This window comes from Ranitomeya imitator, chromosome 8, assembly GCF_032444005.1.
Source record: "Ranitomeya imitator isolate aRanImi1 chromosome 8, aRanImi1.pri, whole genome shotgun sequence".
Taxonomy (NCBI): domain Eukaryota; kingdom Metazoa; phylum Chordata; class Amphibia; order Anura; family Dendrobatidae; genus Ranitomeya; species Ranitomeya imitator.
In genome coordinates, this window is record NC_091289.1 from 35,804,525 (window position 1) to 35,819,029 (window position 14,505).

The 14,505-nt window shown below is 41.6% G+C and overlaps 1 protein-coding gene across 4 annotated transcripts in view; it reads left to right on the plus strand.

Moving 5' to 3' along the window:
• The window catches only part of FGD3 (FYVE, RhoGEF and PH domain containing 3), a 232,319-nt gene that overhangs the window by 136,008 nt on the left and 81,806 nt on the right, over window positions 1–14,505 (plus strand). For 3 of the 4 annotated variants that reach the window (XM_069736733.1, XM_069736735.1, XM_069736736.1), the window contains exons 2-4: window positions 4,306–4,464; window positions 10,109–10,292; window positions 11,532–12,111. In XM_069736733.1, coding sequence (XP_069592834.1) covers window positions 4,306–4,464; window positions 10,109–10,292; window positions 11,532–12,111 — 923 coding nt within the window. Of the gene's footprint in view, window positions 1–4,305; window positions 4,465–8,883; window positions 9,007–10,108; window positions 10,293–11,531; window positions 12,112–14,505 lie in introns of those variants that run through there. The other variant, XM_069736737.1, reaches the window with a different exon arrangement.

Sequence of the window (14,505 nt, forward strand, 5' to 3'; positions counted from 1 at the left end):
CAATATTGTACATGAAAACAAGCAATTTCTTATCAAATAAATTTGGTCTCCTCCCGTATTGATCTTTCGGTGTCAATTCATGGATTCATGATGACAGTTAGTGCTTGTAAGGTTCTATGGAGATGGGAGGAGCTAGAGGCATTCTCCTGAAACAGTTACAGGTCTCCATAGAACTTTATAAGCACCAACTGCCCTCTCCTATCTCAGTAATGGGGCAGGCTGTATTAGCTGAAGACACATTTTACTGGTGAGGCGAGAATTTTAAAAATGAATGACGAGTGCAGGAGGAGAAAGAGGCAGATTTCTTTTTTAAGATATATTTATTTAAAACATTCTATATCTATTGATTTTATGAAAAAACAAGACAAAATAATGATTAAGCCTTCCTGGCTAGATTCTCCGTTTCCCACCAGGTGAAGTATAGTGGGTACCATCTTGTTTCCAAGTTTTTAACCTCTGGATCGGATACTTTTGCATAACCAATGTGTTAAAAAAAAACATGGAAAATGCATAATTGAAATGCTGCATACATATTCTGCTTAACTATAATCCTGATACATTTGCTTTTTGCTCTACCGGGAGCAAGACATCGAGTAGGAGCAGCTGAGCAGATTAATATGTTGTTTAACTAGTTAAGAATTAGTATCGTCTCTATTTTATTCATTTATACCCCTGCTATTTCCATGCTCAGGAGTCCAGTGGGTGGTCCTTCGTAGTGATAGACATCTACTGTATCTCGCGATGTACACTCTTACAGGCAAAGCTGTCAATCACTCAACAGGACCACCCACTGGACTCCTAAGCAAGGGAAGAGCAGTCAATAGGACCACCCACTGGACTCCTAAACAAGGACAGAGCAGTCAATAATACCACCCACTGGACTCCTAAGCAAGGGAAGAGCAGTCAATAATACCACCCACTGGACTCCTAAGCAAGGACAGAGCAGTCAATAATACCACCCACTGGACTCCTAAGCAAGGGAAGAGCAGTCAATAGGACCACCCACTGGACTCCTAAGCAAGTTAAGAGCAGTCAATAGGACCACCCACTGGACTCCTAAACAAGGAAAGAGCAGTCAATAGGACCACCCACTGGACTCCTAAGCAAGAACAGAGCAGTCAATAGGACCACCCACTGGACTCCTAAGCAAGGACAGAGCAGTCAATAGGACCACCCACTGGACTCCTAAGCAAGGGAAGATCAGTCAAAATGACCACCCACTGGACTCCTAAGCAAGGAAAGAGCAGTCAATAAGACCACCCACTGGACTCCTAAGCAAGGAAAGCGCAGTCAATAGGACCACCCACTGGACTCCTAAGCAAGGACAGAGCAGTCAATAGGACCACCCACTGGACTCCTAAGCAAGGAAAGAGCATTCAATAGGACCACCCACTGGACTCCTAAGCAAGGAAAGCGCAGTCAATAGGACCACCCACTGGACTCCTAAGCAAGGACAGAGCAGTCAATAGGACCACCCACTGGACTCCTAAGCAAGGGAAGAGCATTCAATAGGACCACCCACTGGACTCCAAAGCTAGGAAATATCAGTCAAAATGACCACCCACTGGACTCCTAAGCAAGGACAGAGCAGTCAATAGGACCACCCACTGGACTCCTAAGCAAGGGAAGAGCATTCAATAGGACCACCCACTGCACTCCAAAGCTAGGAAATATCAGTCAAAATGACCACCCACTGGACTCCTAAGCAAGGATAGAGCAATTAATGCAGCAGCAGTTGTACTAACAGACCTATATATCAATCCTGCTTTATAACATGCTGTGCACAGATAGGAGTGAACATATGACAATTCACCATTAAATGAAATTCCGTTTGTAAAGACAAATTTAAGATGGATAAAAATGTTATACAGTGATGAATCTTTTATAAGGCTCCTCCGTGACTTTACAGCTATCTATAGCTTCTTATAGACAGTCAATAGCTATTTATTGCCGGTCCGACCTGGTTTAGAATTTGGCTGAACCAAGGACAAAAAATGGTGGCCTTATGGGGAAAAAAAAGTACCGTAATCTAATTTCTAAAAACCTTTTTATGAGCATTTACTACCATGAGCTTTTATGTAAGGTTGTGCCACTTGCCAGTCTCCTATTCTACCCGATCATTGTTTATATGAAAGTATCTTATTGTCTGTATTGTGTAGCATTGTGCGGTTTGTCAGCCTTTATTCCAGTGTATGCTGAATGCGCTCCTACTCACTTGCACAAATCTTTTATTTTACTTTTGAAAAGAAAATCCTGTTTACCATTCAATTTGCTTTCTCCTTTTCATTTAGTTTTTCACAAGCCCGGTGCAGTGTTTAGCTATTATGGTTATGTAAAAGGTGAGATTTTAATACTAGTGATAGGATGGGACTGTCCCGATTGGGTCACCTTGTCGTGGTGGGACGGCTTTTACGCTTTCTTTGATGAAAATAGTGATAACTAAGTCCCCTATGTTATTTGCATATACTATTACTATTTAGTTATTTACTTACTATAGGGTTTATACTCTTACTATTTAGTTATTTACTTACTATAGGGTATATACTCTTCTTTTTTTTCCTTTTTCTTGGGTTTTGTCTGTGAAATGGCCACCGTGTGAATGTCCTGTCTTACACATTGCACACATACCAACTTATGCTCCTTCTCTTTCGTGAATTTTATTACTAGTACATAGTAAAGTGATACGATTGAAGCGCAGGAAGTAGAGTAGTTGATAAATGTAACCGGCACAAGTACATCCTCGTTGGCCTACAAAGAAGTAAATCAAGATGAAAAGGAGGAAAGCATTGGAAAATACCTGTGGCTTGAGGGATAGGGGGCACTTATTTTTCTATGCTCTTGTCCAGTTATCTTATACTCCCCACTTTCAACATTTTCTGATGCACCTCTATTCACTTCTATGGGAGTCCTTAACATACCTGATCTTGACCGTTTTCAGACCTCCCATAGAAGTGAGACTAGCGCATATCCGGCCAACTCTTCTTTTTTCAGCGGCTCAAGATTGGGTCTGTTCTCAAGATTGTGAGACGTAAGCAATCCGTGTCTGCGCCGCCTAATCCTTTGTGTTCAAGGGAGGTAAGCCGCCATCCGATATGTCTGGCATGTGTATAAAGGCAACGTTTAGCCAAGAACTCTAGGGTGGAGGGCAACCTTCATACAGATGCTAATGAATGACCATTTTGGGGCCGATTTAGCAAAATATTTACACCAATTTTCTGGAAATTGAAAAGTCAGAAACATTTTTGAGAGTATAAAGTTGTGCCAAAAATTTTGAATTTTGGCGTTTTTCCTGTCTTGGACCGCTCTGCCAAATTGGAAGGAGCATGAGCATAACGGAGTGTAGTGATACCCACCGAAATCCTCAAAAGTTATGCCACTCTAGTGGAGTAATTTACAGCAAAAACATTACTCCATTCCCTGACCGGAGTAGGATTTCTTACTAGGCGCACACCAAATTCATTAAATAGTATAGTCGGCACAACTGTGGCTATTTTCACACATCAGGTTTTTTACATCAGGCACAATCCGGCGAATGTTGGAAAAAATGGAACCGGCGCAGATTGTGAAAAACTGATGCAACGGATCCGTTTTTTCGATGGATCCGACTAGCATATCCAGATAATTGGATGAAAAAATTTGGAGCATGCTCAGTTTAAAAAAAAAACGGAATCCGGCGCCGGAATCCGTCATTTTCCGGATCCGGCACCTTCCGGCTCCCATAGGCTTCCATTCTAGCAAACAGCCGGAAGTGCCAGATCCGGCGCTTCCAGCTTTTTTGCCGGAGACCAAAAACATTGCTATGGACGAAACTGGAAACGGCAGATTTGCCGGATCCGGCGAAAACCGGACGAAACGCAATGTCATCCGGTGCAATCCGGCACTAATTCAAGTCTATGGGAAAAAAACGGATCCAGCTGCAACATTTTTTTAATTTAGCCGGATTGAGCCTGACGGCGAAAACCTGATTTGTGAAAATAGCCTTACCCCGTCATGCCCCTTCATTAACACTGACATTGTGAATTTTAATTTGAGTGACTCTGAAGGTCTAATAATACATGACTTTTTTTTCTCATGACGCCCTAGGTATACTGTGGCATAAGTACTTATTTGTTTGGTAGTGTTATGCCGCCTTTTAGGCTATGTAGGTTGACAACATCTACGGGAAAGGTACATGGGGCTACAGTGAACTGCTACTCCCATTTTACGGAGATTGATTATGGTAATTGGTAAAAATATTTATTTACTGATGTTTTTGGCATTTTCTTACCCCCAAAATAATCAAGTGTTATTTATTTGTCTTTCCAGGTTGTGGCTATACCACTTTCCAAGTGAAGTGTCATGTTGAATTAAGTCCATTTGGAAAAGCTCCGCACACGAGCCCGGTACCATGTATTCAGCAAACTGGAAAAAAGCCACGGGCAAAAGCTCATCCAATCAGGAAGTCAAATCTAGAAAAACCTCAAGGTTGGTATTTAATGTCTAGTAAAAGGTTTTTCTCATAACGTTAAATTTAATTTCTGGGAGTTTTTATAAAGGAAAAAAATAAAACGTAAAAAAGAAAAAGTTCTATAGTTTAAAACAGTAATTTTATCACTCAAGGATTACTAAACCTGCAGCCATGTAATCATCCTCCTCTGTATAACCCCACCCCCATCACTGATTGGCAGCTTTCTGCCTATGCACAGTGTACACAGGGAGCTGCCAATCAGTGGTGTGGGCGGGGTTATACAGAGCTCGGCATTCAGAGAACTGCTAGATCTGCAGCAGAAAAAACGGTGATTTTATGAAAACTACAGCCAGCAGTCCAGTAAGTGACACAGAGCTGGAACTCTTCCCCTGCCGCCTTACATAGTCTCTCTTGATGTCCATTCCTGCCGTGGTCGAGCACAGCCGCTACTTGCACTTCCTCGGTTGTCAATCCTCTGTGCTGAAATCTGTCTCTTCTATGCTCTTCTGCATCGCTGAAGCTTCTCTTTTTCTTAGCTTTGTCAAGGTGCTGCCAATCAAGAACTGGCCCATAACCCCACCCCATCTTGGGCCAGCTAACTGGTCCCATCAACTAAAAGGCCATTTCTCCCGTGTTCCCCACTGAATTTTGTCACAAACTTCCCATACACCTCGTGTAAGGCTATCCTCCAGGAACAGCGCTCGGGGGCACATCTTCTTAATGTAATTCTGCTCAAACTGAACCGGAAACTAAAAGCCTAAAATGCCCGTACAGTCAGTTTCCAGCTTTAGAGACTCCTGGAAGTGGTTGGCAACCACTTTATCCCAAGTATCTCGTAGTCCCCTCCTAAACCTGGGGCCTACCCTTACCTAAGTACCATGCCATGGCACTAGTGCCCAAATGCAATCCTTCCGCCCCACGCTCCAGTAGGTAAGATTTTCATCTTTTGCATTCATTCGATTCTTCTCAATGTCCTCCTCTACAAAATATAGGAGTGGGCCAGAGTGCAGCAGCTACATGGCCAGTGGGAGTAGTGTCACATACTCGAGGGGAACGGATTGGAATAAAAAATTACTGAGGGGTTAAAACTGTGGTCCGGTACATATTCCTTAAAAGTATTAAATCTATATGCAACCCTTAACCACTTTTTAAATTTGCTTTATTATAAAGTTCCCTACCGTTCCCTCTATCCTAATAATCCTTATATTTGTCTTCTTTTCTTTACTACTTGTGACTTTTAGCTTGCAGTCATTTCCCCACAGTTTCTATCACCTCCCCATGACAGGACATCTTCAGTTAGTGGTGCTGCAGGCACTTAGCACAGTCTCTGTCACTGCCGTCCCCTGGTGACGTCCTGTTTCAGGACATCGCCACCACCACACATCTTTGCCCGCCACACATCTTTGCCCGCCACCTGCATCTTCAGTCACCACCGCCACAGTCTCTGCTTCCGACGCTGCCATCATTTTTCTCCTTTGTCATCAGGGGACAGTGATAGAAGCAGGGTGAGTGGTAGCAGCACAGCTTCCTGTTAACTATTTGTTTCCTGGCATGATGGAAGCTATGGGTCAACTCTGCTGTCATTCACACTGCTTCTATCACTTACCCTTGATGACAGCTCAGTTCATGGAAAGAGATGGCGGTGATGGAAGGAAGGTGAATGACAGCAGAACTGCACTCCAACGAATAATCTTCATGAGGGAGGCACTGCTGTTCTTCTGTTACTCACCCTGCTTCTATCACTGCACCCTGATGACCTCTCAATCTGGGGAATTCAGGGACGTGTCAGTGTTAGGCTTCTTTCACACTCCCGTTGTTTGGCCACCGTCGCAATGCGTTATTTTGGAGAAAAAATGCATCCTGCAAAGTTGCCCGCAGGATGCGTTTTTTCCCCATAGACCTGCATTAGCGTTGTTTTCCCCATAGACTTGCATTACCATATGTTGCATGCGTCGTTCACTGGATGCGTCGGGTTTTGGCAGCCCGTCGTTGCGAAAAAACATTCAAGGGAACGTTTTTTCGTACGTTGCATCCTGCTATTTGGACTGCGCATGCCCGGGCGGATATCGCCATCTCCTCCCCGGGACTTTAGCATGAGCAGCAGACGCATTGAAAAACTGCATCCGCTGCTCACGTTTGGCACAATTTCACCAACGTCCATCGCTTTGTAATGGCCAAGTACCGATGGGAGTGTGAAAGAAGCCTTAGCAGAGACTGTGGGGGCGACCATTTTAGAAGCATGCGGAGGGTCAGAAGTGTTCTGGCGGTCGCTGAAGATTTGGACAGCGGCCACCAAAGCCATCATCACTTCTCCATCACATCCCCCTGAAATAGGACCTCATTAGGGGATGGCAGTGACAAAGCTATGGTAAGTCTGCCCCTTTATGATGTCCTGTTCCATGGAGGGGTAATAACACTGTGGGGAAGTGACTTCAGGGCCATTCTCCTGTGATGTCTCATTTGAAACTCCCCTGAAACAAAATGTTACAGGAAGTAAAGAAAAAAAATCATACATAGGAATTAGTAGGAAAGGAGTGAAGATAGGAAATATACGGTAATAATAAAGCAAATTTACAAAAGTGGTAAGGCTTAAAGATAGATATTTATTAAGGGCATTATTGGTATCAGACCACCTCGTTTGAGTTTGCTAATTTATAGTCTCTTGATTTCTATGTACTCATCATCATCATTAATCTTATCAATATCATCCTCATCCAGCTGAATAATCTTACACGGCCGGTGTAAGAACATGATGACCTGACCTCTTGCAGAAGCATAATTAAAAAATCTCTCCAGTCACATCGGTGCCCTTTATCATTCCCATTGTGCACACAGCCATCTGCATGAAATAATATATAATCCGCTTTAACAGTATGAGAAGGAGTCATTGGCATTCCTCCTAGTGACCTGCTCCTACACGTTCGTTATTAATTTCTGAGCTTTAAGTCCTTTAAATCTTCAGATCGTCTCTGCTCGGATTCTCATCTGTAGTTCAGTCCTTCCGGTAGCTATTGAGTTACTCCGAGCTCAGCAAATGCAACTATAGAAGGAAGTAAGGTTGACGGTGGTTAGCCACAAATTTTCCGAAGACTCTATGCGCGTGTGGGAGGGACGAGGAATATGTAAGAAGATTTACAATTCCTTGTATCTGCACATTTCTGACATACTTTGTAAAAGGACTGGTCACAAAGAATTGATTTCAGGCATTTAATCACCAGACCGCTGATACTGGACCTTTATCATGTCTACAGAGGTATTAGATTGTAAAAGGGCAACGGATATTACTTCCTTATATACATAACTTTTTTATTCCAGATACATTAATCTTTGTCATTTTGCGACTTCGGCCAAATTATTAGAAATATAAATTGGATACTTGGTGGATGATAATACATATGGATGTCTCTATGTATCTTTCCTAGGGCTGGAATTGTATGTCAGTCTAGATATGCTGCAGAATGAGGACTATAAGGACAAAGGTATTGGGACACATTCACATTTGATCTTACGTGAACTTTTCCGACCTTCCATTCTAAATCCAAAGGCAGCAACAAGGAGTTGGTGCCCACTTTGCAGTTATAACACTATTCTAGGAAGACTTTCTAAAAGACTTTAGGGGTGTCTAGGGAATGTTTGCCCCTTCAACAACAAGGGCATTTGTGAAGTCAGATACTGATGTTGGACTGATGAGAGGGTTGGGCTCGTAATTTCCATTCTAATTCATCCCAAAGGTGTGACTAGGGCTCAGTGGTGCTGGAAATGTTCTTCCACACCAAACTCCCACCAACCATATGTACGGTATGGAACTTGTGCACTGGGCACAATCATGGGGACCAGGAAAGGGCCTTCTCCAAACTGTTCCCACAAAGTTGGAAGATACAATTGTCTAATTGGTATGCTGAAACATTAAGATTTCACTCCACTCAAACCAAACCCTGAAAACCATCTCTATTGCATTATCTCTCTGCCACCGAACTGTACAGTTGGCATAATGCGGTCAGGTGGTTAACGTTCTCTTGGCATTCACCAAATCCAGACTTGTCCATCAGACGCCAGATAGAGAAGGGTGGTCCATCACTTCACAGAGCACTCCAGAATCCATTGGCTTTCGCTTTTCATCACACCATTGGACACATGACATTGGCGATATAAGGCGGCATTCAACTGCTCAACCATGGAAGCCCATGCCATGAAGCTCTGGGAGGGGGCACAGTTTTTATACCAGGAGGAAGTCTGGACTCTGCAGTTATGGAGTCAATGAGCTCTTTACCACCAGCCATTGGCACATTTTCGTAAAAGCAGACAGCATGGTGAGGAACCGGATTTTATACACACGGAGCGAGGGGCCAGATGTTTTCCATCGGGTGCAATTGGACTCAATGAAAAACTTCAATTTAAAGATTAAGAAGTGTTTCCTGTTACCTTTGTCTGTATAGTGGCTCAAGACCTTATTTGCCAGCTTTCCTGGAACATATGGGTCGTTCCTAGAATAAGAGGACATGCCCCACCCAGACATATGGAAGAGTGAGCAAATCTACCCAAAACCTCCCCGAAACCAGGTATTCTGGATTTTTTTTTAATCAGGGTGATTGAGGGGGTACGAGAATTGTGTAACAGAGGTGGTAAACGTGTGTGCGAGTAGAGGCGTCAGAACAAACATCTCCTGCATGCTTGTCATGAAAAGTTGGCAACTATGATCCAAACAGGTCTGGTATGCACTTAAGTTCATCTAAAAAAAAAAGAAGAGGGAAGCTATCCTAAGAAATTGACTTATTGTTTAGGTCAGGTTTTTCTGTTAAATGTATTTTTTTTTAAATTGTCATTTTTTTTAACACATTACAATCTGGATTAAAAATAAGTAATAGAAAACGTGCAATGTTAACACTGACTGCTGAGGCTTTTTGAGACTTTAACTTCCAGTTGTATCAGGAAACAACATGTGTACATAGCCACATTGAACAGACCCCACCCCTTTTTTTGTACTGAAGCATCTAATGAGCATGTGCAAAGGTTATTGTGAAGGGACAGAGCAGGGTCTTCTGTGACATTGCCTATTGTGATTGGTGAATCCTGTGTTATCAGCGGTATATAGAAGTTCTACATGTCATTGTAATCCTGCCTTTGATGATAACGAGCCTGCTGAAAACTATTCCTAAAAGGTGAAGAAGTGAGTCTAACCAAATGCCAGTGTGAAAATGAAAAAGTCACCAATTTCTATCTATTAGATTGCACGTAAGGGACTGAGCTAATGACAACGGCTTACAGTTAATAGTGGTTTGAAAGACACATAAGGTGGTGTTACATGATGGGCTCTTAGATTAAGGGGCACTTTACTGTTCCTTCTACTGTTCTACTTCCACACTATGCAGGTAAATGTTTTATGTTCTTTTTTTTTTTAGATTTTCACTTTTGGATTTGTTAATTTGCTGGTTGGCACATAGATCGGACCTTGCTTTGGTGAAGCATGCATTGATTTACGAAATGTACCTGCATAGTGTAATCATTGGTGCTAGATGACGTTCCCATTTACCAGTGCAGAATACTGCATTAAATATGCGTGGAAATGGATACAAAGCTAACACTTGTACTTTTTCTTACAGATTCAAATTTTTTTATTATTATTATTATTATTATTATTATTTTTTTTATTATTATTATTAGTACCTCCTAAGCCAGCCCATCTCCTATCAGGAGGACAAGACAGGTCTGGCCTAAGAATCCCTCCAGCACCCTCAAGACCGCTGCCATCCATACCTAAAGCCACCAGAAAATTGGGAATAAGACAACGGAATCAGACTAACGCGTCAGACATCAGTATTCTCATTGAAAAGTTTGAGAATTTCAGGTAAACATAAATTTTATTTCTTATTTGCACAGCTAAAGACGATGCTAAATGTTTGTGTGTCATTCTACCATAACAAGGTAGTCCATTTTAGAAAATCCATTTTCCTGATGGGGAATTATGGGGTTGACATATATAAGTAGCAGACTTAAGTTGCATATTTCTGTAGCGTATATTCAATTGAATTTTTCAAGCTTTCCTATTGAGAATATTTACAGTAGTGTTACATGGTATCACGTACACACTTCTCGGCTTGTGATGTGGGGTACGACTATAAGGGTTAATTTATCTTTTCTCACTGCAACCTCTGTTGTAGGCTGCAAACTGAGCATAAATCACACCCCGACACAGTCCATTCACCCTGGATACACAACACGCTGCCACCAATCATCAAACACATGGGGTGATGAGTCCCCGAAATGTATTCTACTGTCCGTAATCAAAAGGCCATCCGCTCCCTGAAAGGGTATGGATTCTTTAAGAGCATACAAGGACCAAACTTATTAAAGTTTTAAGCATTAATCTAAAAAATACAGTGCTTACAAGAAAGGGGTATAAAAAGATTTAAAAAAAAAGAAAGTGACGCACAGATAAGCAAAACTGTTATAAAATGCAGAGGGAGAAATAACAGAAATGCCTAAATGCTTCCATCTAAAGTTAATCTTCTGTTTACTCTAGGGTAGGAGAAAAAGTTTATGGATCATATCCAGCTTGGGAAGATCCCTACATGCGAAAACCTTTCCACTGTGTAGCCCATCTTTTATAGGTCTGGTTCTGGACTTGAGTTTCTAGGATGGCCTACAGTATATTGTAATATTTAAATCGCAGGTCTGTCAGTAGACCATGGGCTAATGAGAAGGCAAGCATATTGCATATTAAATACCTTGTTCTCCAGCCCTTCACCCACCATCCCTATAGTAAATCGGAGATGTCCAGCCTGGCCACAAAGGTCCATATGTCCAAGCTTTGGAGTTCCAGCTCACCATGCCAGCTCACCATGCTGAGGTGTCAGGAGCGACTGACTTTGTAGCCCCAGTGATACCTCCCTTGGTTCTGAGTTCCTGTAACAAGAGTGCATTGATGTTATGAGTTATGACCCCTTGTCTAGTGTCAATCGTGTGAATGTCAGACTTAATCTAATGTTATTTTACTGATGCTGATGTTATAATTTCCTTTACACGTGTTTTATGTGGATTGACTATAGATTGAACAAACCAACATAACTGGTTTCCAATTTTTTAGACAACCTATAAAACCTGTCAAGCACAACCAACTAAATTCTTATCTGAAAATGGAACGTGGATCAGGAGCTTCCAAACACCCTCGCTCATCAAGGAACGATTCAGCCATTGAGAGTGGTTTATCTGCTGATGAACAGACTGGGCCAGATGACAATGATCCTTCGATGTCTCACAGCTCAGAAATGTCAAATTCTGATAACATTAAGTTTAAGGACTTGGGCATCAATGACATCAATAGCTGTGGTGAAACTTCATCTGTACATACAATCGGGGAATCAAACCGAGAAAATGACAATGAGGACCTCACAGTAGATCAAAACGACAATGGTAAAATACCCAACCGAGACAGTGGTATTGATAGCCCCTCGTGTTGTGTGGTTGGAGAAGTGTTTTCCAACGATGAAACTGTTGAACCAAGAAAGCTCATGTTACCTGTGGCAAATATTGGAATGGGTACTAGGACATCTGTTGACCAAAAGAGGGACTCGACTCAGGATGAGGACAGTGACATGGATGAAGGAAGCAGTGAAGAACATGAAAGCACAGAACTGACAAAACCCGAGAATAATGATGCCAACAAGGTAAGAGCTATATGTTTTATTCTTGAAAATAACACCAAATCCCATTATTTTTATTGAACATTAACTCAGCGACGCTTACGTGCGAGGATTTGTCTTCATACGTGAAGGTACAAACTCAACCCTACTGCAGTTAAAGACACTTAGAAGGTATAGTAAAGCTTAGGTTACACTTAGGTTTATTGTCCTCCAGAATGCAGATAATTCATCGCATATTGGATCGTTTGCAGCAATGATCATGCTTCCTGGCTGGATCAATCATACGAACATCAACAAGGTACTGTAGATGACTAATAATCACCTAGGCCCATATCATTTTTGTCAGTAATTTGCTGTCAGCCTTGGCTAGTGATCATTTTAAAATGGTGATTGGCCAATAGAGGTGAACGAGTTAAATTGAATTCTCAAAATTTTCATAAAGTTGTATTCCTCAGAATATGGATTTTGTTTTTCTGCAATTAGTGCCATGCGATTTCAGTAATATGGTGGAAGTTCATTTTGGTGAACCGCAGAGGGCCTGAAAAAGTTTTTTTTAAAAAAGTATACTATTTCTCTCCGTTCAGTTGTCAAGCAGCTGCTTGTACGGTTTTCAAAGCCTTTTCTTCTTGCTTTTCCTGGTTGCACGACTCTTTTTTGGCCTTCTACGCTCTGAGCTGGGACTTCCAGCTCAACCAGGCTTATGGTGCACATCATCTTGGACATGCAGTGCCAGAGATGTTGAGTAGACCTCGAGTGATGCACGTAGTAATGTCATAACATTGACTCGCAACGTGATGGCATGGCATGCAGTGATTGTACAAGCTGTGTCGACCTAGAAGTCTCTGTCTAAGGTAAAAATGATGTGCGCGACCAAGAATGGCAAAAAGAGGCACAGATGATGGCCAATAAAGGCAGAATTAACCATTGTGGTTGAATTTCATATTATCAGTTCGTCCATCAAGTGTTTGTCTGATGCTCTTTTCAAATATTGAAATAAAAACTACTCATTGAGGCCATCAACTCTTCTCCATGAAGCTCTGGATAACCCGTGCAGATGTTATATGAGCACTGGTTACTACCTGTTACCCCCGGAATGTTGATACTGTCGTAACTCCAGCCCTTATATGATCTGTGTTATGTGACCATGGATGTGTTGGTATTGAAGCATGTCGTCAATCCAATTGTTAGTGACCGTTGTTTTGGATGGCAACCTTTACAATTGTCCAGCGCACTCATTTTATAGGAGACCTTCCAAGATCAAATGCCTAAGAGCAACCTTACAGTGGAGCATAATAAACTTTACTACTTGACCCACCAAGGCCTTTAGTAATAACTCCTGGCCTTGTTTACTGGCATTAGTTGGACAACATAATGGCAGTTTTACTTATGCATTAAATGGTATTATAGTGTGGAAGTTAATGGTAGCGTTACGCGGACTCTGAATGGCAATCTTCGTATACTTTATGAACATATTACCGTATTTAGAATTTTTTATGGTTTTGTAAGGATTTGTATTTGGCACTGATTGTCAATGTTTTGACACTTTAAGAAATTCCTTTTCAATTTATAGGTATCATTTATTGAATATAAATTATTTAGTCAATGTTGTTGACCAAGCTCCCTGATATTGGTACCATCGGATGATCACCTAATTTAGACAAGAAACCCTCAAAAGTAGATTTTGGGTAATGCTGGATTTCAACACGTGCCAATGTTTGGTCGGCCAGAAGAGAACTGTTGGCCAAGTGAGCATTTAGCTGAGAGCATTTGATGTATGACCAGCTTTGAGTCATCCTGTCTCTGTGCAATTTTCTATCGACTCCGTGCAAATTACACCACAAATCAGTTGAGTTCTAGATTCCTTGTCCTATGTTGGAGTTACGGAGGGACTGAAGATAATTTTATTGAGTTCAATCAGTAAAATGTTACTAGGGTTCATGTATCTTCATGAAATGAACACATTACAGTGCTGTGTCTGTTTTATTTTACGATGAATATATTGATTCCACGCAGGAAGCAGAGCTAATAAGATATCTGGTTTTATGAACCATTTAGAAGACCCTGTAGAATAGACAGTCCTTGTAGAGCCCGGCACGTCTACCTAATGATGTCTCCATAATCCTTCTGGAACATTAATGTCTAGGATTCATTGGACTTGTCCAAGATTGTAATTTGCTCTGTTAGTTCTTGGTTTGGCTAGGACTAATAGATGGCTTTTTCATCATAAAATATTATTCTGATTTAATAAGTTTTATAGAGTTTCAAATATTTGTAGAAAACAAGGATCTGGCACTGCTCATCATTCATATCTTTCACAACCAGGTGGTAACCATATACAACATTGTAGACTTACCGTAATTGCAGCCGAATTCCTCTGATGGTCCTTACCAGGAAAAAAGACTGATTGAAAATAAGAAA